Raw genomic sequence first — 26117 nt, 5'->3', positions numbered from 1 at the left:
TCCCATCCTCCTCTCTCCCATCCTGCTCTCTCCCATCCTCCTCTCTCCCATCCTCCTCTCTCCTTCTCTCCCACCCTCCTCTCTCCCATCCTCCTCTCTCCTTCTCTCCCACCCTCCTCTCTCCCATCCTCCTCTCTCCCATCCTCTCTCTCTCCCTCTCTCCCACCCTCCTCTCTCCCACCCCCCACCCCTCACCCAGGCTGGCTGCCCCCCCCCCTCACCCTGGCTGTCTGTCTCTATAGTTGGCATTGACCACCTTGGCTGACCCTCAGCTGGCTAGCATAGTCACTGACACTTTACCATGTGAAACTCAGCCAACACACACACACACACAGTCAGTAGGAGAGAGCAAATAACACAGTAACACAGAGGTTTTAATATGACATCACACTATCACAATAGCCAGTAAGACACCACAGTATTGGAACTTTACAACAACTGCAATACAAAATAGATATATTTACTATTCACATTGGAGTAGGTAGATGTTTTCCCTAACCACTGATACAGGGTCAGATATTTTGATACCTCCTAATGGTTAAGGTAAGGATTGGAGTTGGTGTATCTGATTCTAGATCTGTGGTTAAAGATAGCTATTTTAGCTCAAGCATTAACATTCACCATAGAGTCCTCTTAAAAAGATACTGACCTCAGATAGAGAGAGCGAGGGCAAGAGAGAGAGGGGGAGAGCGAGAGAGAGAGAGAGCGGGAGAGAGAGAGAGAGAGAGAGAGAGCACAAAACCCCTCTAGACAGAAACATAGATAGAAGGGGAGTGGTCTATTTGATTGGCAAGTCCAGAATCTTTGTGCATGCATGTCCCCCTTGCATGTGCTTTTGTGTGTGTGTGTGCGTGTGCATGTGTGTGTGTGTTATTTAATTGGCGAGTCCAGGATCTCTTCGTACTCTTCTCTCTGTTTCCTCCCACTTCCTCGAGAGGGGAGGAGCTTCACTGTAACAAGCCAACCCACGCTCGCCACCACCACCACACCCCCTATGACCTCACACACTGAGGGAACCAATGGCACAATAGCGATCTCCAGCACCATAGCGACCGGTACTTCCAGACCCTGTGTAGCCGACACCAAAGCTGGGTGAAGTCGGGTGAGGCCATGGGTCACCCCCACGAACCCCCCAGCAGAGCACACAGCTACGCCCAGGACGATGCACCAAGCCTGGAGACTGGCCGGCCACACTGGCCCCTGTCGGAGGAGAAGCATGGAGACTGCGGTGCTCAGACAGCCGGTCCAACTGACAGTGAACAGAGCGGTGCCGACACTGACCCGTTCCTTCAGAGAGCGGTACATGACTAGAGCCAGAGACAGCCATAGTCCTGCGAGAACAGTCAGGGACCAACCGAACGCTTCCCGCCAGAACTGGGCCGATTGTTGTGCCGGTATCGCACTATTGGGTGTCGCACTATTGGGTATCCCCCCATTGGGTATCCCTGACCCGGTCCCGTTGTTGTTCTCATCCAGCCCTGTTGGGTTAGGAACTAGCGCCAGACCCAGTCCTAACACGCCTGTCGCTACGGTGACCAGGTCCACCAATCCCAGCCGCTCGTCCAGGAGCAACAACGCCAGAGTGGCCGACAGGACGGTGGTCGCCAGGCGCCAGGTTGTCAACATGGCCTTGTCGTCGCCGAGGGAGATGAAGGATAAGGACGAGTAAGCGCAGCAGAGGGAGAAGGAGTGAGTCAGACCGTACAGGAGCAGCTTCCGCCGATAGCCCTTTGAGCCAAAGGCCGTCTCCGCCCGTTTCATTGGTACAGTCCCATAGAGCAGCTGGAGGATGGATCGTACCAAGAGGAGAGTTAAGGGTGGGAGGTTAAAGCGTGAGGCGGCCAGGCGCGTCAGAACACACACACAGCCATGAGCCAGCCCCGCCATGACCACACTGGCCCACGTGAGCCGAGACGCAGAGACAGACGCTTCGCTGAAACTCGCTAGCTGCTCCCCTACTCCCCCCCCTGCACCCTTCCCTCCTCCCTCCACCCCCCCCTTGCCTCCCCCCATGGGAGGTCTAGGGGGTGTGTCTTTGTTTTTGTCCTTCCCTCCAAACAGAGCGCCGGCCTTTCCTGTCCACTTCCTGGCTCCTGTCAGCTGTTTCTTGTCCGAGGTCTCCTCCAGGAAGGAGCCGAAGTCCTCGAAGGAGGGAGCGTCATCGTACCCCTCGTCTCCGGGCTGGGGGAAGTGTGTGTGTGTGTGGGGTGTGTGTGGGGCGTACTTGGCGGTGACGGTGTGAGGGTGGATCTTCACCCGTTTCTTGGAGCCGTCCAGGAGATGAGTGGATTCCATGGTTACTCACCTGTAGGGAGGAGAGGTGAGGACAAACGTTAGACACAGACACACACCCCTCAGACAGAAACAGAGGGGTTTCACCTAATGGCATTGTCTTCCGACCACATTGCCATGAACTATCTAAGAGTGTCTATCTGCCGTAAGACCCTCTTCTGTGTCTGCCAGGTGACTCAGTCAGTGGTTGTAATTCACTGTTCTGACGCAGAGGATGCTGCTGCAGTGGACACACACACACCTTCTACAATATACACAGACAGTAGACACACACACCTTCTACAATATACACAGACAGTAGACACACACACACCTTCTACAATATACACAGACAGTAGACACACACACCTTCTACAATATACACAGACAGTAGACACACACACCTTCTACAATATACACAGACAGTAGACACACACACCTTCTACAATATACACAGACAGTAGACACACACACCTTCTACAATATACACAGACAGTAGACACACACACCTTCTACAATATACACATACAGTAGACACACACACACCTTCTACAATATACACAGACAGTAGACACACACACCTTCTACAATATACACAGACAGTAGACACACACACACCTTCTACAATATACACAGACAGTAGACACACACACACCTTCTACAATATACACAGACAGTAGACACACACACCTTCTACAATATACACAGACAGTAGACAGTAGACACACACACCTTCTACAATATATACAGTCAGTAGACACACACCTTCTACAATATACACAGACAGTAGACACACACACACCTTCTACAATATACACAGACAGTAGACACACACACCTTCTACAATATACACAGACAGAAGACACACACACACCTTCTACAATATACACAGACAGTGGACACACACACCTTCTACAATATACACAGACAGTAGACACACACACACCTTCTACAATATACACAGACAGTAGACAGTAGACACACACACACCTTCTACAATATACACAGACAGTAGACACACACACACCTTCTACAATATACACAGACAGTAGACACACACCTTCTACAATATACACAGACAGTAGACACACACACACCTTCTACAATATACACAGACAGTAGACACACACACACCTTCTACAATATACACAGACAGTAGACACACACCTTCTACAATATACACAGACAGTAGACAGTAGACACACACACCTTCTACAATATACACAGTCAGTAGACAGTAGACACGCACACCTTCTACAATATACACAGACAGTAGACACACACACCTTCTACAATATACACAGACAGTAGACACACACACCTTCTACAATATACACAGACAGTAGACACACACACCTTCTACAATATACACAGACAGTAGACACACACACACCTTCTACAATATACACAGACAGTTGACACACACCTTCTACAATATACACAGACAGTAGACACACACACCTTCTAAAATATACACAGACAGTGGACACACACACATCTTCTACAATATACACAGACAGTAGACACACACACACCTTCTACAATATACACAGACAGTAGACACACACACCTTCTACAATATACACAGACAGTAGACACACACACCTTCTACAATATACACAGACAGTAGACACACACACATCTTCTACAATATACACAGACAGTAGACACACACACCTTCTACAATATACACAGACAGTAGACACACACACACCTTCTACAATATACACAGACAGTAGACAGTAGACACACACACATCTTCTACAATATACACAGACAGTAGACACACACACATCTTCTACAATATACACAGACAGTAGACACACACACCTTCTACAATATACACAGACAGTAGACACACACACCTTCTACAATATACACAGACAGTAGACACACACACACCTTCTACAATATACACAGACAGTAGACACACACACCTTCTACAATATACACAGACAGTAGACACACACACACCTTCTACAATATACACAGACAGTTGACACACACCTTCTACAATATACACAGACAGTAGACACACACACCTTCTAAAATATACACAGACAGTAGACACACACACATCTTCTACAATATACACAGACAGTAGACACACACACACCTTCTACAATATACACAGACAGTAGACACACACACCTTCTACAATATACACAGACAGTAGACACACACACCTTCTACAATATACACAGACAGTAGACACACACACATCTTCTACAATATACACAGACAGTAGACACACACACACCTTCTACAATATACACAGACAGTAGACACACACACCTTCTACAATATACACAGACAGTAGACAGTAGACACACACACCTTCTACAATATATACAGTCAGTAGACACACACCTTCTACAATATACACAGACAGTAGACACACACACACCTTCTACAATATACACAGACAGTAGACACACACACCTTCTACAATATACACAGACAGAAGACACACACACACCTTCTACAATATACACAGACAGTGGACACACACACCTTCTACAATATACACAGACAGTAGACACACACACACCTTCTACAATATACACAGACAGTAGACAGTAGACACACACACACCTTCTACAATATACACAGACAGTAGACACACACACACCTTCTACAATATACACAGACAGTAGACACACACCTTCTACAATATACACAGACAGTAGACACACACACACCTTCTACAATATACACAGACAGTAGACACACACACACCTTCTACAATATACACAGACAGTAGACACACACAACTTCTACAATATACACAGACAGTAGACAGTAGACACACACACCTTCTACAATATACACAGTCAGTAGACAGTAGACACGCACACCTTCTACAATATACACAGACAGTAGACACACACACCTTCTACAATATACACAGACAGTAGACACACACACCTTCTACAATATACACAGACAGTAGACACACACACCTTCTACAATATACACAGACAGTAGACACACACACACCTTCTACAATATACACAGACAGTTGACACACACCTTCTACAATATACACAGACAGTAGACACACACACCTTCTAAAATATACACAGACAGTGGACACACACACACCTTCTACAATATACACAGACAGTAGACACACACACACCTTCTACAATATACACAGACAGTAGACACACACACCTTCTACAATATACACAGACAGTAGACACACACACCTTCTACAATATACACAGACAGTAGACACACACACATCTTCTACAATATACACAGACAGTAGACACACACACCTTCTACAATATACACAGACAGTAGACACACACACACCTTCTACAATATACACAGACAGTTGACACACACCTTCTACAATATACACAGACAGTAGACACACACACCTTCTAAAATATACACAGACAGTAGACACACACACATCTTCTACAATATACACAGACAGTAGACACACACACACCTTCTACAATATACACAGACAGTAGACACACACACCTTCTACAATATACACAGACAGTAGACACACACACCTTCTACAATATACACAGACAGTAGACACACACACATCTTCTACAATATACACAGACAGTAGACACACACACACCTTCTACAATATACACAGACAGTAGACACACACACCTTCTACAATATACACAGACAGTAGACAGTAGACACACACACCTTCTACAATATATACAGTCAGTAGACACACACCTTCTACAATATACACAGACAGTAGACACACACACACCTTCTACAATATACACAGACAGTAGACACACACACCTTCTACAATATACACAGAGAGAAGACACACACACACCTTCTACAATATACACAGACAGTGGACACACACACCTTCTACAATATACACAGACAGTAGACACACACACACCTTCTACAATATACACAGACAGTAGACAGTAGACACACACACACCTTCTACAATATACACAGACAGTAGACACACACACACCTTCTACAATATACACAGACAGTAGACACACACCTTCTACAATATACACAGACAGTAGACACACACACACCTTCTACAATATACACAGACAGTAGACACACACACACCTTCTACAATATACACAGACAGTAGACACACACACCTTCTACAATATACACAGACAGTAGACAGTAGACACACACACCTTCTACAATATACACAGACAGTAGACAGTAGACACACACACCTTCTACAATATACACAGACAGTAGACACACACACCTTCTACAATATACACAGACAGTAGACACACACACCTTCTACAATATACACAGACAGTAGACACACACACCTTCTACAATATACACAGACAGTAGACACACACACACCTTCTACAATATACACAGACAGTTGACACACACCTTCTACAATATACACAGACAGTAGACACACACACCTTCTAAAATATACACAGACAGTGGACACACACACATCTTCTACAATATACACAGACAGTAGACACACACACACCTTCTACAATATACACAGACAGTAGACACACACACCTTCTACAATATACACAGACAGTAGACACACACACCTTCTACAATATACACAGACAGTAGACACACACACATCTTCTACAATATACACAGACAGTAGACACACACACCTTCTACAATATACACAGACAGTAGACACACACACACCTTCTACAATATACACAGACAGTAGACAGTAGACACACACACATCTTCTACAATATACACAGACAGTAGACACACACACATCTTCTACAATATACACAGACAGTAGACACACACACCTTCTACAATATACACAGACAGTAGACACACACACCTTCTACAATATACACAGACAGTAGACACACACACACCTTCTACAATATACACAGACAGTAGACACACACACACCTTCTACAATATACACAGACAGTTGACACACACCTTCTACAATATACACAGACAGTAGACACACACACCTTCTAAAATATACACAGACAGTAGACACACACACATCTTCTACAATATACACAGACAGTAGACACACACACACCTTCTACAATATACACAGACAGTAGACACACACACCTTCTACAATATACACAGACAGTAGACAGTAGACACACACACCTTCTACAATATACACAGACAGTAGACACACACACATCTTCTACAATATACACAGACAGTAGACACACACACCTTCTACAATATACACAGACAGTAGACACACACACACCTTCTACAATATACACAGACAGTAGACAGTAGACACACACACATCTTCTACAATATACACAGACAGTAGACACACACACATCTTCTACAATATACACAGACAGTAGACACACACACCTTCTACAATATACACAGACAGTAGACACACACACCTTCTAAAATACACACAGACAGTAGACACACACACATCTTCTACAATATACACAGACAGTAGACACACACACATCTTCTACAATATACACAGACAGTAGACACACACACATCTTCTACAATATACACAGACAGTAGACACACACACCTTCTACAATATACACAGACAGTAGACACACACACACCTTCTACAATATACACAGACAGTAGACACACACACACCTTCTACAATATACACAGACAGTAGACACACACACCTTCTACAATATACACAGACAGTAGACAGTAGACACACACACCTTCTACAATATACACAGTCAGTAGACACACACACACCTTCTACAATATACACAGACAGAAGACACACACACCTTCTACAATATACACAGACAGTAGACACACACACACACACATCTTCTACAATATGCACAGACAGTAGACACACACACATCTTCTACAATATACACATACAGTAGACACACACACACACATCTTCTACAATATACACAGACAGTAGACACACACACCTTCTACAATATACACAGACAGAAGACACACACACCTTCTACAATATACACAGACAGTGGACACACACACCTTCTACAATATACACAGACAGTAGACACACACACACCTTCTACAATATACACAGACAGTAGACACACACCTTCTACAATATACACAGACAGTAGACACACACACACCTTCTACAATATACACAGACAGTAGACACACACACACCTTCTACAATATACACAGACAGTAGACACACACACCTTCTACAATATACACAGACAGTAGACAGTAGACACACACACCTTCTACAATATACACAGTCAGTAGACAGTAGACACACACACCTTCTACAATATACACAGACAGTAGACACACACACCTTCTACAATATACACAGACAGTAGACACACACACACCTTCTACAATATACACAGACAGTAGACACACACACCTTCTACAATATACACAGACAGTAGACACACACACACCTTCTACAATATACACAGACAGTTGACACACACCTTCTACAATATACACAGACAGTAGACACACACACCTTCTAAAATATACACAGACAGTAGACACACACACATCTTCTACAATATACACAGACAGTAGACACACACACACCTTCTACAATATACACAGACAGTAGACACACACACCTTCTACAATATACACAGACAGTAGACACACACACATTCTACAATATACACAGACAGTAGACACACACACATCTTCTACAATATACACAGACAGTAGACACACACACCTTCTACAATATACACAGACAGTAGACAGTAGACACACACACCTTCTACCATATACACAGTCAGTAGACAGTAGACACACACACCTTCTACAATATACACAGACAGTAGACACACACACCTTCTACAATATACACAGACAGTAGACACACACACACCTTCTACAATATACACAGACAGTAGACACACACACCTTCTACAATATACACAAACAGTAGACACACACACACCTTCTACAATATACACAGACAGTTGACACACACCTTCTACAATATACACAGACAGTAGACACACACACCTTCTAAAATATACACAGACAGTAGACACACACACATCTTCTACAATATACACAGACAGTAGACACACACACACCTTCTACAATATACACAGACAGTAGACACACACACCTTCTACAATATACACAGACAGTAGACACACACACATTCTACAATATACACAGACAGTAGACACACACACATCTTCTACAATATACACAGACAGTAGACACACACACCTTCTACAATATACACAGACAGTAGACACACACACACCTTCTACAATATACACAGACAGTAGACAGTAGACACACACACCTTCTACAATATACACAGACAGTAGACACACACACATCTTCTACAATATACACAGACAGTAGACACACACACATCTTCTACAATATACACAGACAGTAGACACACACACCTTCTACAATATACACAGACAGTAGACACACACACCTTCTAAAATACACACAGACAGTAGACACACACACATCTTCTACAATATACACAGACAGTAGACACACACACATCTTCTACAATATACACAGACAGTAGACACACACACATCTTCTACAATATACACAGACAGTAGACACACACACCTTCTACAATATGCACAGACAGTAGACACACACACATCTTCTACAATATACACATACAGTAGACACACACACACACATCTTCTACAATATACACAGACAGTAGACACACACTGTCACGTTCTGACCATTGTTCGTGTGTGTTTTCCTTGTTTTAGTGTTGGTCAGGACGTGAGCTGGGTGGGCATTCTATGTTGTGTGTCTGGTTTGTCTATTTCTATGTTTGGCCTGATATGGTTCTCAATCAGAGGCAGGTGTTAGTCATTGTCTCTGATTGGGAACCATATTTAGGTAGCCTGTTTTGTGTTGGGTTTTGTGGGTGATTGTTCCTGTCTTTGTGTTTGTGGCACCAGATAGGACTGTTTTGGTTTTTTCACGTTTCTTGTTTTGTAGATTGTTGTACTTGCATCTTTATTAAAGATGCACAAAACTAACCACGCTGCATTTTGGTCCGCCTCTCTTTCCCCAGAAGAAAACCATTACAGAATCACCCACCAACCAAGGACCAAGCGGCGTGGTAAACAGAGGCAGCAGCAGCAGGAGAAGCGGCAGCAGCAGCAGGAGAAGCGACAGGAGCAGCAGGAGAAGCGACAGGTGCAGCAGGAGCAGCAGGAGAAGCGACAGGTGCAGCAGGAGCAACAGCAGCAGCAAAAGCAGCAGCAGGAGCAACAGCAGCAGCAGGAGCAACAGCAGCAGCAGGAGAAGCAACAGAGGCAAAAGCAGCAGCAGGAGAAGCAACAGAGGCAAAAGCAGCAGCAAGAGAAGCAGCAGCAGGAGCAACAGCAGCAGCAGCAGCAGTGGGAGAGGCTGCACTATTTGGAAGAATGGACTTGGGAGGAGATCCTTGACGGGAAAGGACCCTGGGCAGAGCCAGGGGAATATTGCCGCCCCAAAGCCGAGCTGGAGGCAGCGAAAGCAGAGAGGCGGCATTATGAGGAGCTAGCACGGCAGAGCGGCTGGAAGCCTGAGAGGCCCCCACAAAAATGTCTTGGGGGGTGGCACAGGGAGAGTGTGGCAGAGTCAGGAGCCAGACCTGAGCCAACTCCCCCTGTTAACCGTAAGGAGCCATGGATGTTATCGGAGCTATCAGCGAAGCTGAGGGCTGAGTCTGAGAGGGTCGAGGAGTTATTGGACAGAATGGAGGAGAGTGAATGGATGGGAGATGAGGAGAAACTTGAGGAGGTGTTAATATAATTGGGGGAGTGTGAAGAGAGAGGAGTTGATTTGGCATAGTATGCAAGGCATTCACCCTCAGGTGCGTGTCCCCAGCCCGGTACCACCAGTGCCGGCACCCCGCACCAGGCTGTCTCTCCGTCCCATCAACACAGGTGCTCCCGCCTGTCCGGCGCTAACAGAACTCCCGCCCCTCATTCCAGAGGTGCCAGAGCCCCTCATTCCAGAGGCGCCAGAGCTCCTCGGTCCAGCACTGCCAGAGCCTTCCTCTCCAGTGCCGCCTGAGCTACCAGTCTGCCCAGCGCCGCCAGTTACGCCAGTCTGCCCAGCGCTGCCAGTCAGCCAGGAGCCGCCAGTGCCGCCAGTGCCGCCAGGAGCCGCCAGTCAGCCAGGAGCCGCCAGTCAGCCAGGAGCCGCCAGTCAGCCAGGAGCCGCCAGTGCCGCCAGTCAGCCAGGAGCCGCCAGTGCCGCCAGTCAGCCAGGAGCCGCCAGTGCCGCCAGTCAGCCAGGAGCCGCCAGTGCCGCCAGTCAGCCAGGAGCCGCCAGTGCCGCCAGTCAGCCAGGAGCCGCCAGTCAGCCAGGAGCCGCCAGAACTGCCAGTCAGCCAGGATCCGCCAGTCAGCCAGGATCCGCCAGAACTGCCAGTCAGCCAGGATGTGCTAGAACTGCCAGTCAGCCAGGATCTGCCAGTCTGCCAGGATCCGCCAGTCAGCCAGGATCTTTCAGATCCGCCAGTCAGCCACAATCCGCCAGTCAGCCAGGATCCGCCAGTCAGCCAGGATCTGCCAGAACTGCCAGTCATCTAGGATCCGCCAGTCTGCCAGGATCCGCCAGTCAGCCAGGATATTCCAGATCCGCCATTCAGCCAGGATCCGCCAGTTAGCCAGGATCTGCCAGAACTGCCAGTCAGCCAGGATCTGCCGGAACCGCCAGCCAGCTGGGATCTGCTAGATTCATCAACCTGCCTGAGCTTCCTCTCAGTCCTGAGCTTCCTCTCAGTCCTGAGCTTCCTCTCAGTCCTGAGCTTCCTCTCAGTCCTGGGCTACTTCAGTCCCGAGCTGCCCCTCAGTCCAGTGGGGCCCGTTGTTAGGGTTCCTAGGCCAAGGTTAGCGGCGTGGGTCGCCACTCAAGGGACGCTAAGGAGGGGGACTAAGACAATTATGGAGTGGGGTCCACGTCCAGCGCCAGAGCCACCACCGCGGACAGATGCCCACCCAGACCCTCCCCTATAGGTTTAGGTTGTGCGTTCGGAGTCCGCACCTGGGGGGGGTACTGTCACGTTCTGACCATCGTTCGTGTGTGTTATCCTTGTTTTAGTGTTGGTCAGGACGTGAGCTGGTTGGGCATTCTATGTTGTGTGTCTGGTTTGTCTATTTCTATGTTTGGCCTGATACTGTTCTCAATCAGAGGTTGGTGTTAGTCATTGTCTCTGATTGGGATCCATATTTAGGTAGCCTGTTTTGTGTTGGGTTTTGTGGGTGATTGTTCCTGTGTTTGTGGCACCAGATAGGACTGTTTTTTTTCACGTTTCTTGTTTTGTAGATTGTACTTTCATCTTTATTAAAGATGCACAAAACTAACCACGCTGCATTTTGGTCCGCCTCTCTTTCCCCAGAAGACCATTACACACACACACCTTCTACAATATACACAGACAGTAGACACACACCTTCTACAATATACACAGACAGTAGACACACACCTTCTACAATATACACAGACAGTAGACACACACCTTCTACAATATACACAGACAGTAGACACACACCTTCTACAATATACACAGACAGTAGACACACACACACCTTCTACAATATACACAGACAGTAGACACACACACATCTTCTACAATATACACAGACAGTAGACACACACACCTTCTACAATATACACAGACAGTAGACACATACTTAAGTAAATCTACAGTCTGTTTTATGAGATAGACAGGGTTTGGGCGCAGGTCGTCTGAGTGTGGCCCCCAGGACTGTGTTACACATTGAGCAAAATATATAGAAAGAGCTTCTGCAGGTTTTCAGGTCTCCGGTATGGTGACTCAATCACTGACTGTTCTAATAAGGATAGAATGCCAAGAGTCTGTGTGGTGGGGTGCGCGCACGTGTCATCTTGTCACTGGGCGACAGAGGATGAGTGTGTGTCTTGTCAAGGTTACACACACGGTCCGTGCTGGATTTATGATTGGAACGAGGCGCGTACCCGCGCACAGGAAGTAATGCTGTACGCGGCAGGACAAATAATCACCACAATTATTGAAACCACAAAATAAACAGAAAATAGCCCCACAGCGGTATGGTCGATACCGTGTCAGTTACCCGACTATTCCACCGTAAATAATCCCTGCTCACGCGTAGATTGATTGATTTGTAACGACTGCCAGAAACTCACCTGCGGTATTGCGTCAATACTGTGCCCTCCGCTCCTTCACCGAATAAATGTCTTCTGTCAGATCAGGGAGACAGTCATCCTTCCACCCCTCTTACCTCCTCCTGGGTGGTTTGGCGTGCCTCCAAGGTTACCAGTCGCCCGACGGGTCTACCTGGCTCCTCCAACCGCCTGTCGAGCACTGTTGTCGACCACAGAGGTAGAGAGTGTCGGTGATTTAAAAAAAATCCTTCCTCTATCTCCCGATCCCTCTCACACAGCTGCTGCGCTTCTCAGCCTGCCCGACCGTGTAGAGAGAGAGAGAGAGAGAGAGAGAGAATAGAGAACGATGTCATTATGCTTAAGCATGCATAGCGACCAAAAAAAACATAATCATAAACACTGACCACTGGCAGTCACCTTTGTGTGTGTGTGTGTGTGTGTGTGTGTGTGTGTATGTGTGTGTTTGCACGTTTATGCATGCACAAACTCACGCACACACAGATCTGCTCCCAGCGGGAATTAATGGTCCTTCTCTATCCCACATCTATATTTCATCACATTCATCACATGCTCCTCTGCTGTAGGGATTGATGATAGTCTCTCTCTCTCTCTCTCTCTCTCTCTCTCTCTCAATCTGTCTCTCTCTCACTCTCCCCCTCTGTCTCTCTCTCTCTCTCTCCCCCTCTGTCTCTCTCTCTGTCTCTCTCTCTGTCTCTTCCTCTCTCTCTCTCCCTCTCTCACACTCTGTCTCTTTCAATTCAAGGGGCTTTAATGGCATGGGAAACATGTGTTAACATTGCCAAAGCAATTGAGGTAGATAATATACAAAAGTGAAATAAACGATACAAATTAACAGTAAACATCACACAAACAGAAGTTTCAAAACAATAAAGACATTACAAATGTCATATTGCGTATATATACAGTGTTGCAATGATGTACAAATGGTTAAGGGTACACAAGGGAAAATAAATAAGCATAAATATGGGTTGTATTTACAATGGTGTTTGTTCTTCACTGGTTGCCCTTTTCTTGTGGCAACAGGTCACAAATCTTGCTGCTGTGATGGCACACTGTGGAATTTTACCCAGTAGATATGAGAGTTTATCAAAATTGGATTTGTTTTCAAATTCTTTGTGGATCTGTGTAATCTGAGGGAAATATGTCTCTCTAATATGGTCATACATTGGGCAGGAGGTTAGGAAGTGCAGCTCAGTTTCCACCTCATTTTGTGGGCAGTGAGCACATAGCCTGTCTTCTCTTGAGAGCCATGTCTGCCTACGGCGGCCTTTCTCAATAGCAAGGCTATGCTCACTGAGTCTGTACATAGTCAAAGCTTTCCTTAAGTTTGGGTCTGTCACAGTGGTCAGGTATTCTGCCACTGTGTACTTTCTGTTTAGGGCCAAATAGCATTCTAGTTTGCTCTGTTTTTTTGTTAATTCTTTCCAATGTGTCAAGTAATTCTCTTTGTTTTCTCATGATTTGGTTGGGTCTAATTGTGCTGCTGTCCTGGGGCTCTGTGGGGTGTGTTTGTGTTTGTGAACAGAGCCCCAGGACCAGCTTGCTTAGGGGACTCTTCTCCAGGTTCATCTCTCTATAGGTGATGGCTTTGTTGTGGAAGGTTTGGGAATCGCTTCCTTTTAGGTGGTTGTAGAATTTAAAGGCTCTTTTCTGGATTTTGATAATTAGTGGGTATCGGCCTAATTCTGCTCTGCATGCATTATTTGGTGTTCTACGTTGTACACGGAGGATATTTTTGCAGAATTCTGCATGTAGAGTCTCAATTTGGTGTTTGTCCTCTCTCTCTCTCTCTCTCTCTCTATCTCTGTGACTTTCTCTCTCCTGATTTGCCATTATTTGTGTATGTGTGTGTGCCTGCGTGCATGCAGGCATGTGTTTGTGTCATGGCTTGTACCCCATACCAGTAATTACCTCTCCCTTTAGCTGCATGCAATCTATTGTTTGTACCTGAGGCTGGTTGACAGACAGACAGGGAGACAGGAAGTAGATCAAGGGAGCAGTCTGATTAGTGAGACCAGACCTGCCACATGGGTGAGACAGTCATGTAACCCACTAACACAGCACTTTCTCTACAGTAATGGGTTGGATGAGAGGGGTGCTAAGGCTCTATTCAGTCCAACAGCCGTAATATAATCAGTCTCTCTGCCTGTCTGCCTTCCTGTCTGTCTGTCTGCCTTCCTGTCTGCCTGTCTGTCTGTCTGTCTGTCCGTCCTTCAGCTTAACAGACAGTGTATGTTAGGTTGCTTCTCGGGAGGAAAAATGTTCTGTTTCTATGGCAACTGTGAAGAGGAGAGCGCTATAAGCGTTTTATGGGACTATTCAATAACTATATTATGGAGAAGTTTACCAACAGAGCCTGTGTAGAGAGAGAGAGAGAGAGAGAGAGAGAGAGATCCTTCTATGCCATCAAAAGGAAGATACAATTTGACATACCAATTAGGATCTGGCTAAAAATACTTGAATCAGTTATAAAACCCATTGCCCTTTATGGTTGTGAGGTCTGGGGTCCGCTCACCAACCAAGAATTCACAAAATGGGACAAACACCAAATTGAGACTGCATGCAGAATTCTGCAAAAATATCCACCGTCTACAACACTAAATAATCAAAATTCTCTGTGAGAAGTTGTGAATTTTTCTGAGACTCAGTCTGAGGATGAAGAGCAGAGAGAATGAATTATAGAGAAGAGGGAGGAATGGAGAGCTTCAAACACTTCACACTTGTTTATCCAAAGCCAATGAAATGACAACACACTCCCTGTGTAGTGAAGTACATTATTCTCTGTCTCTGTCTGTCTGCCTGCCTGTCTGCCTGCCTGTCTGTCTGTCTGTCTGTCTGTCTGTCTGTCTGTCTGTCTGTCTGTCTGTCTGTCTGTCTGTCTGTCTGTCTGTCTGTCTGTCTGCCTGTCTGCCTGTCTGCCTGTCTGTCTGTCTGTCTGTCTGTCTGTCTGTCTGTCTGTCTGTCTGTCTGTCTCTTTATTTCTCTATTTTTCTCTCAGAGAATCAGTATTCATCCTGCACAGAGCTGGGAATGGTGACGGTTTATAGATCATGAACACTTGTCCTACAACGAGAGAGAGAGAGCCTTGCTATTGAGAAAGGCCACCGAAGAAAGACCTGGCTCTCAAGAGAAGACAGGCTATGTGCTCACTGCCCACAAAATGAGGTGGAAACTGAGCTACACTTCCGAACCTCCTGCCCAATGTATGACCATATTAGAGACACATATTTCCCTCAGATTACACAGATCCACAAAGAAGAGAGAGAGAGAGAGAGAGGGAGAGAGAGAGAGAGAGAGAGAGGGAGAGAGAGAGAGAGGGAGAGAGAGAGAGAAAGAGAGAGAGAGAAAAATCGAGAAAGAGAGAAAGAGTGAGCGAGAGTGCGAGAGAGAGGAGAGAGAGAGAAAGAGAGAGCAAGAGAGAGGAGAGAGAGAAAGAGAGAGCGAGAGAGAGGAGAGATAATAAAAATTAAGAGGCACAGGACAAATTTATTGAAAATTAAATATAGAAATATCTAATCATATTTTAGAAGCACCTTTGGTAGTGATTACAACTGTGAGTCTTTCTAAGAGCTTTCCACACCTGGATTGTGCAACATTTGCGCATTATTCTTTTAAAAATGATTTAAATCTCTGTCAAATTGGTTGTTGATCATTGCTAGACAGCCTTTTCAGGTCTGGCCATAGATTTTCAAACTGATTTAAGTCATAACTGTAACTAGGCCACTCAGGAACATTCAAAACTGTCTTGGTAAACAACTCTAGTGTATATTTGGCCTTGTGTTTTAGGTTATTGTCCTGCTGAAAGGTGAATTCATCTCCCAGTGTCTGGGATTTTGTGCTTAGCTCCATTCCAATTACTTTTTATCCTGAAAACCCCCGAGTCCTTAACGATTACAAGCACACCCATAACATGATGCAGCCAACACTATGCTTGAAAATATGTAGAGTGGTACTCTGTAATGTGTTGTATTGGATTTGCCCCAAACATAACGCTTTGTATTCAGGACAAAAGTTAATTGCTTTGCTACATTTTTTGCAGAATTACTTTAGTGCCTTGTTGCAAACAGGATGCATGTTTTGGAATATTTGTATTTTACCTTTATTTAAGTAGGCAAGTCAGTTAAGAACAAATTCTTATTTACAATGACGGCCTACCCCGGCCAAACCCTCCTCTAACCTGGACGACGCTGGGCCAATTGTGCTCCACCCTATGAACTCCTGATCAAGGCCAGTTATGACACAGCCTGGGATCAAACCAGGGTCTGTAGTGACACCTCTAGCACTACAATTCAGTGCCTCGGACCTCTGCGTCACTCGGGAGCCCATATTCTGTACAGGCTTCCTTCTTTTCCCTCTGTCATTTAGGTTAGTACTGTGGAGTAACTACAATGTTGTTGATCCATCCTCAGTTTTCTTCTATCACATCCATTACATCCATGTAACTGTTTTAAAGTAACCATTGGCCTCATGGTAAAATCCCTGAGCGGGTTCCTGCCTCGCCGTCAACTGAGTTAGGAAGGACGCCTTTATCTTTGTAGTGACTGGGTGTATTGATGCAGCATCTTGATGTCTATAGTATTCTCTCTGGTGTGCAATCTGATTTCCGCTCACGTTATGGATGTGTCACTGCAACCTTAAAGGTTCTCAATGATGTCACCATTGCCTTTGATTCTAAGAAATGTTGTGCTGCTATGTTTATTGACTTGGCCAAGGCTTTTGGTACGGTAGACCATTCCATTATTGTGGATCAGCTAAGGAGTATTGGTGTTCCTGAGGGGTCTTTGACCTGCTTTGCTAACTACCTCTCTCAAAGAGTGCAGTGTATGAAGTCAGAAAATCTGCTGTCTCAGCCACTGCCTGTCACTGAGGGTGTACCCCAAGGCTCGATCCTAGGCTTCACACTCTTTACAATTTACATCGACAACATAGCTCAGGCAGTATGAAGCTCTCTCATCCATTTATATGCAGATGAAACAGTCTTATACTCAGCTGGCCCTGCCCAGATTTTGGGTTAAACCCTCTACAACAAAGCTTTCTTAGTGTCCAACAAGCTTTCTCTACCCTTAACATTGTTCTGAACACCTCCAAAACAAAGGTCATGTGGTTTGGTAAGAAGAATGTCCCTCTCCCCACAGGTGTGATTACTACATCTGAGGGTTTAGAGCTTGAGGTAGTCACTTCATACAAGTACTTGAGAGTATGGCTAGATGGTACACTGTCCTTCTCTCAGCACGTATCAAAGCTGCAGGCTAAAGTTAAATCTAGACTTGGTTTCCTCTATCATAATCGTTCCTTTTTCACCCCAGCTGCCAAACTAACCCTGATTCAGATGACCATCCTACCCATGCTAGATTATGGAGACATAATTTATAGATCGGCAGGTAAGGGTGCTCTCGAGCAGCTAGATGTTCTTTACCATTCGGCCATCAGATTTGCCACCAATACTCCTTATAGGACACATCACTGCGCTCTATACTCCTCTCCACTGGTTGATGCTTATTTATAAAACCCTCTTAAGCCTCACTCCCCCTATCTGAGATATCTACTGCAGCCCTCATCCTCCACATACAACACCCGTTCCGCCAGTCACATTCTGTTAAAGGTCCCCAAAGCACACACAGCCCTGGGTCGCTCCTCTTTTCAGTTCTCTGCAACTAGCGACTGGAACGAGCTGCAACAAACACTCAAACTGGACACTTTCATCTCAATCTCTTCATTCAAAGACTCAGTCATGGACACTCTTACTGACAATTGTGGCTTTGCGTGATGTATGGTTGTCTCTACGTTCTTGCCCTTTGTGCTGTTGTCTGTGCACAATAATGTTTGTACCATGTTTTGTGCTGCTACCATGTTGTGTTGCTACCATGTTGTTGTCATGTTGTGTTGCTACCATGCTGTGTTGTCATGTGTTGCTGCCTTGCTATGTTGTTGTCTTTAGGTCTCTCTTTATGTAGCATTGCGTTGTCTTTCTTGTCATGATGTGTGTTTGTCCTATATTTATATTTTATTTTTGTATTTGTATTTTTAATCCCAGCTCCCGTACATGCAGGAGGCCTTTTGCCTTTCGGTAGACCCTCACTGAAAATAATCATTTGTTCTTAACTGACTTGCCTAGTTAAATAAAGGTTCAATGAATAAAACATAATAATAACCATGCTCAAAGGGATATTTAATGTCTGTTTTTTTTTTTTCACCCATTGCCCAACAGGTGTTCTTATTCGGGAGGCATTGGAAAACCTCCCTGGTCTTTGTGGTTGAATCTGTGTTTGAAATTCACAGTTCGACGTAGGGACCTTACAGATAATTGTATGTGTGGGGTACAGAGGAGGCTGCTGAGGGGAGGACAGTTCATAATAATGGCTGGGACAGAGCGAATGGAATGGCATCAAACACCTGGAAACCATGGAAACCATGTGTTTGATGTATTTGATACAGTTTCACACATTTCACTCCAGTTTCACACATTTCACTCCAGCCATTACAACGAGCCCGTCCTCCCCAATTAAGGTGCCACCAACCTCCTGTGGTAGGGCACAGAGATGAGGTAGTCATTCAAAAATCATGTTAAACACTATTATTGTACACAGAGTCCAAGCAACATATTATGTGACTTGTTAATAAGTACATGTTTACTCCTGAACATATTTGGGCTTGCCATAACAATGGGGTTGAACACTTATCGACTCAAAACATTTCAGCTTTGGATAAAAAAATAAAAAGATTGTAAACATTTCGAAAAAACATAATTCCACTTTGACATTATGGGGTGTTGTGTGTAGACCAGTGACACAAACTTCTACATTTAATACATTTTAAATTCAGGCTGTAACACAACAAAATGTGGAGAAAGGTGTGAAAACTTTCTGAAGGCCCTGTATGTCACAGATATTGAGGTAGTCTCCCCTCAACAGGACCAACCAATGTAGACAAGCTAAATAAAACCAGAGAGAGTGATTTTGACAGACCATATATTGAACCCAGATCCTCTTTGCCACAGCTCAAGCCTTGGCATTAAAACTTGGAGCTGACATGAGTCTTCAGGTCTCAGGCAAGATACTGCACTAATACTGTGACATGTGTGTATTGGAGCCTGGTAAATTGTGTCTTGAGTGGTAATCTAGATGTTATAGCCTCCTACATGTGTCCTCTGTTAAGGCCTATTTACCATCAAACCACCGAACAAAACACTGCCAGCGAAACTCGCCCTCCCCTTCTACGCGTGCCCGTGGAACTGAGCGCGCCTCCCTCTTTTCGCGGGGTCCTGCAGTGCCTCCCCTCTCCTCGCCCCCGCGGCGCGCACCCGTTGCAATCATCTCGTCTGTGTCCGCCAGGAGGCAGTAAGGTTGCAGTGAGAGGCTGCGCCACCAGAACAGCATTACAGCGAGGAAGGCTCCACCAGATGGCAGTTTAGGATTGTTCCTTTCTGCTCCAAGGCGCGGTTCCCGCTTCTCACGACATATTTACAATATTAAAATCGACACACTTTTATCAGATATATCGATTTTTTATTTCGGAAGACGGTAATCGATTGGTCGATGGCCGGTAAAGGTGAGTTTGCTTGGTATTTTGGTTGTGTTTTTGGCTTGTGCGAAAGGGGAGACGGGTCTCAGAATCAAGATGGTGGATTCAGAGAGCGAGAGAGGGATGGGGAGAGAGGAGGGGGATGGGTGCTGCTCCGCAAGCTAGCGGAGAGAGAACTGGATGTGTTCTCTCTCTTCCCTCTGTTCGGCTAGCTAGCTACATGGTCGAGGGCCATTAGCGGGAATGTCTCTACATGTCAGATTACAGGGACGCACGAGAGACTTGACCGCTGTGTTTTGGCAGAATCACTTTTCACCACTCGCTCTTAGTTTTCCCGTTACTAAGACTATGTGTGTGACGTGTTTTTATTGCTCTTGATAGATGGACAGATTCAAAGCGTCTACACAGTGTTGTATGCAGACTCTCTTATTGCAACGTTATAGTGCAGCCTGCGCGACCTAGCCACACATTGCTATTGTTGCTAGCTAACCCTAATTCATTGCATATGTGTCGGGGTTTCGGATGATATATTTGGGAACAATGTAACGTCAGTGTTAGTCAGGTTGCTGTCACCAGTGCTATTTGACATCCATCCTTGCCAATCTATCACTCCATTCTTTAGAGATTCTGCAGAAATTTCACCAGTAACCTTAGCAACATTGCTTCCTGTTTTCCCACCCATTGTTTTGACATGTTACTTATTGTACCGAAGTTCAACGTTGGGATTCTTGACAAGTTGCAATATTTTGACTAGTAGATTATTTTTTGTAAAGTGCAGCTCGCTAGTTTGCTAACCCACTCCGCCCCTTTCTCTGCTAAACGAAATTTAGCGGGGAAGTGTGTGAGGGGGATGGGTTCCAAATCCAACCCTGGTTACAGTCTAATGCTGTTGGTCTCTATGCTCCCTACTCCAGACTTCTCTCCCAGGGATCCATTCTTCTGTCAGAAGTCAGTTATGGGTTAATGAGGATATCTGTTCACTTCTTCCGTTTCATATCCACATGCATCTTTCTTTATTATGGAGTTTGAGACTATTTGGTCAAGTTAGCTAGCTGGCTAATTTAAGCCTAACTCTGATTGTGTTATACACCCAGCTTCACTGCTCTTTGTATAGTCTAGAGTCGGATGTTTAGGGTAAAGGATTATACAGGCAGCTTGTGTCCTCGTGATCATTCACTGATTGTCAACAAAGTGGTTATGCAACAAGCTCAGCCATGTGACTTTCCACCAGCAGACTGAACTAGCAGTCTACTGTAGGCTATGCATCCTGGAAGACCAACTGACTGTAAACTATCACTGGTGCTAGAGATACAAAATAACTTTATTGTCCCGCATTGTTATGTTCCTCGTCTCCTTTTGCATAGAATGTACAACATAGACTGACAATATGTAGTACACAGCCATAAAACACCACAAACTGCAGGCCAGGATATGATCATCACTTGGCAGGGCTGTTGTTGACAGTTCTTGGTTGAGTAGTGTGACTTGGTAAGATTTCCAGTGTATGACTAACCTATTACATATGGCAAATCAACTTGAAATGGGAAACGTTTCAATGCAATGGGGTATACAGTACTTTTGAGCAGCGTAGTTATTGACTTCGTTGAGTCGGGGGCTGGGATACAAGTCTACAAACCTAACCTTTTAGCAATAGTTCTACAGCACAGATGCTGCCCATCTGCAACAGTCTGAGGGTCTATCTCTTCAGACAGCACCTGTATTGCCATCACTTTCACCTGCACTGATTCGGCTCATGATGTCGTTGTTTAACGTACTCTAGTTGAATGCACAGATTGTGTCATACATTGTCAGCTAAAAAAAGGTTGATGTCAAACCCTGGTTATGTGGATAAGACTCAAATGGAATGTCGTTTAGATTTCTTTTTCATGGTTTTTGAAGAACATGGAGTACAAATTCACTGAAATAGGTTTCCTTAATACCTTACCAATATTATCCAAAAACATTTGTTGGAAATAGGCTAGAGTTGTAGGCTAATAATGTTTTCAATGAACGTGAACCAAACATGAAACAGCAGCAAGCTGCTGTGTACACACAAGTTAACCAGAGGCGCTAGTCGTGGATTAAAAGGCAACGATACCGCTTCAAACAGCATTGTCGTTTTTCATATTTTTATTCCTTTACAACTACTAATAGTAGCTGCTAACTTGCATAAACTTGGTCGCCAAGCTCATAGTCGCCGACCATTACGTTGCAGAATGTGTCCTTGTTTGCACCACCTGTTAACTGGATGGTCTCCGGTAGTTTGACCGTTAGCGGTAGTGCCTGGTGGAATCGTGGCATTTAGCTAGGCCACATGTAGGACCTTGAACAAAACATTTCAATTTGTTTCGACCAGGGGAAGAGCTAGATGGGGAGCCCTCCCTACCTATTCAAAGGCAGGGGAAACACTGGAGTGGCTGTTCTGTAAGGAACAGGAAGTTACCGTCGCTCTCTCATTGAAAACAATGACATCTGGTCATCCTGCCGTGGGCCAGTCCAGTAATCCAGACGAGACTGTTGTGTAGCAGACCGTATATGAATGCAGCAGTAGGTCATGTGGAGTCTACATTAAAGCAGACGTTGGCAACTAGATTCAACCACAGGCCGGTTTTTATCAGAGCAGATGGTCGTGGGACCGGAACATGATTATAATAATTTGTACACTGCAAATTGACACAGATGGCTGTATTTTCAAATAACAGTTATTTCATATCTTGATTTCATTGAGACACGAGACATCTCTTTTTTTTTTTTACCCAAAACTGAAATCCTAAATTATTATATATATATTAACCCAGAAACGTCTTCTCACTGTCAACTGCGTTTATTTTCATCAAACTTAACATGTGTAAATATTTATATGAACATATCACAGACATGTGACTAACAGAAATGGAATAATGTGTCCCTAAACAAAGGTGGGATCAAAATCATAAGTAACAGTCCGTATCTGGTGTGGCCACCAGCTGCATTAAGTACTGCAGTGCATCTCCTCCTAGTGGACTGCACCAGATTTGCCAGTTCGTGCTGTGAGATGTTACCCCACTCTTCCACCAAGGCACCTGCAAGTTCCCAGACATTTCTGGGGGAAATGGCCCTAGCCCTCACCCTCCGATCCAACAGGTCCCAGACGTGCTGAATGGGATTGAGATCCGGGATCCTCGCTGGCCATGGCAGAAGACTGACATTCCTGTCTAGCAGGAAATCACGCAGAGAACGAGCAGTATGGTTGGTGGCATTGTCATGCTCTAGAGTCATGTCAGGATGAGCCTGCAGGAAGGGTACAACATGAGGGAGGAAGATGTCTTCCCTGTAATGCACAGTGTTGAGATTGCCTGCAATGACAAAAAGCTCAATCCGATCATGCTGTGACACACCGCCCCAGACCATGAAGTATCCTCCACCTCCAAATCGATCCTGCTCCTGAGTACAGGCCTTGGTGTAACTCTCATTCCTTCAACGATAAACGCAAATCCGGTGAGACAACACCGCGACTCGTCAGTGAAGAGCACTTTTTGCCAGTCCTGTCTGAGCCAGCGACGGTGGGTTTGTGCCCTTAGGTGACGTTGTTGCCGGTGATGTCTGGTGGGGACCTGCCTTACAACAGGCCTTCAAGCCCTCAGTCCGGCCTCTCTCAGCCTATTGCGGACAGTCTGAGCACTGATGGAGGGATTGTGCGTTCCTGGTGTAAGTCGGGCAGTTGTTGTTTCCATCCTGTACCTGTCCCGCAGGTGTGATGTTCAGATGTACCGATCCTGTGCAGGTGTTGTTACACGTGGTCTGCCACTGCGAGGACGATCAGCTGTCCGTCCTGTCTCCCTGTAGCACTGTCTTGAGCGTCTCACAGTACGGACATGGCAATTTATTGCCCTGGCCACATCTGCGGTCCTCATGCCTCCTTGCAGCATGCCCAAGGCACGTTCACGCAGATGAGCAGGGACCCTGGGCATCTTTCTTTTGGTGGTTTTTAGAGTCAGTAGAAAGGCCTCTAGTGTCCTACATTTTCATAACTGTGACCTTAATTGCTTAGGATATATATATATATATATATATACACAAACTTCTACATTTATATGTGTGTGTGTTATACAAATCTTATACAAATCTTTGGGGGTGTGGGCCTGTGTTATGACTAGTATATTTATAGTAAGTTATTCATTTGTAATGGCTAGTTGATTTGTGTGACTGAACCAGTTTTGATTTGTAACTGATTTAGTATTTTTATGATCAGGCCAATTACACAATAAATTATACTGTAACATGCTGCCATTACACAGCTCCAGAGTGTCCTCCTTGACTATAGCAGACACAGTTTAGACATAGTTATTGAATACAAGCTGAATCCAGATTTGGCACTGTGTTTGTGAAAGTGTGTGTGAAGAAAGTATTATTTCAGTTTTAGGGAATGACCATTATCAAGCGTGTTCGCTGAATGAATAGGCCCTACGTTTCTTTAGAATAATGAGAAGATATTGAAGCTAGCTAAAGCAAATGGTATGTATACAGGGAAGCTGTAAGGACCACTCACAGTGAAATAAAAACTTTATAGCTTCAATTGACATTAGAAAAATCTGATAGCTAACTCCACCACAACCAGCTAGCTGACTGTCTGGTTGTATAGTAAGCTGTGGTGTATTTTGCTAGCTGGTTGTGGTGTAGTTGGTTGTGGTGTAGGCCTAGTTTAGCTAGCAGTTTGTGTTGTAATCAACTAGCGTCTGTTTAGCGGGTTGGCTAGCGTCTGTTTAGCGGGTTGGCTGGCGTCTGTTTAGCGGGTTGGCTGGCGTCTGTTTAGCGGGTTGGCTGGCGTCTGTTTAGCGGGTTGGCTGGCGGCTGTTTAGCGGGTTGGCTGGCGGCTGTTTAGCGGGTTGGCTGGCGGATGTTTAGCGGGTTGGCTGGCGGCTGTTTAGCGGGTTGGCTGGCGGCTGTTTAGCGGGTTGGCTGGCGGCTGTTTAGCGGGTTGGCTGGCGGCTGTTTAGCGGGTTGGCTAGCGGCTGTTTAGCGGGTTGGCTGGCGGCTGTTTAGCGGTTTGGCTGGCGGATGTTTAGCGGGTTGGCTAGCGGCTGTTTAGCGGTTTGGCTGGCGGATGTTTAGCGGGTTGGCTAGCGGCTGTTTAGCGGGTTGGCTGGCGGATGTTTAGCGGGTTGGCTAGCGGCTGTTTAGCGGGTTGGCTGGCGGATGTTTAGCGGGTTGGCTAGCGGCTGTTTAGCGGTTTG

At 45.4% G+C, this 26117-nt stretch overlaps 2 protein-coding genes across 2 annotated transcripts in view; one reads left to right on the top strand and one right to left on the bottom strand.

Moving 5' to 3' along the window:
- Positions 1-357: 357 nt before the first annotated feature.
- Positions 358-13651, bottom strand: LOC135541207 (solute carrier family 35 member G2-like). The gene is made up of 2 exons (XM_064967311.1): positions 13384-13651; positions 358-2305 (listed from the first exon to the last, which is right to left on the bottom strand). Exon 2 carries the CDS (start codon positions 2293-2295, stop codon positions 871-873), a length of 1425 nt encoding a protein of 474 aa, XP_064823383.1. The 5' UTR covers positions 2296-2305; positions 13384-13651; the 3' UTR covers positions 358-870.
- A 7122-nt stretch (positions 13652-20773) lies between these two features.
- Positions 20774-26117, top strand: part of LOC135542699 (cohesin subunit SA-1) — a 50712-nt gene continuing 45368 nt past the window's right edge. The window contains exon 1 of the mRNA XM_064969832.1: positions 20774-20931. The gene's annotated coding sequence lies outside the window, so the exon portion shown is untranslated. The remainder of the gene's footprint in view (positions 20932-26117) is intronic.

The sequence above is a fragment of the Oncorhynchus masou genome, chromosome 6 (genome assembly GCF_036934945.1).
Source record: "Oncorhynchus masou masou isolate Uvic2021 chromosome 6, UVic_Omas_1.1, whole genome shotgun sequence".
Classification (NCBI taxonomy): domain Eukaryota; kingdom Metazoa; phylum Chordata; class Actinopteri; order Salmoniformes; family Salmonidae; genus Oncorhynchus; species Oncorhynchus masou.
This window is presented reverse-complemented; position numbering and strand designations above follow the sequence as displayed.

What these genes read in the sequence shown, in the direction of transcription:
- LOC135541207 (XM_064967311.1), bottom strand. Translation starts at nt 2,295, where the DNA reads ATGGAATCCACTCATCTCCTGGACGGCTCCAAGAAACGGGTGAAGATC.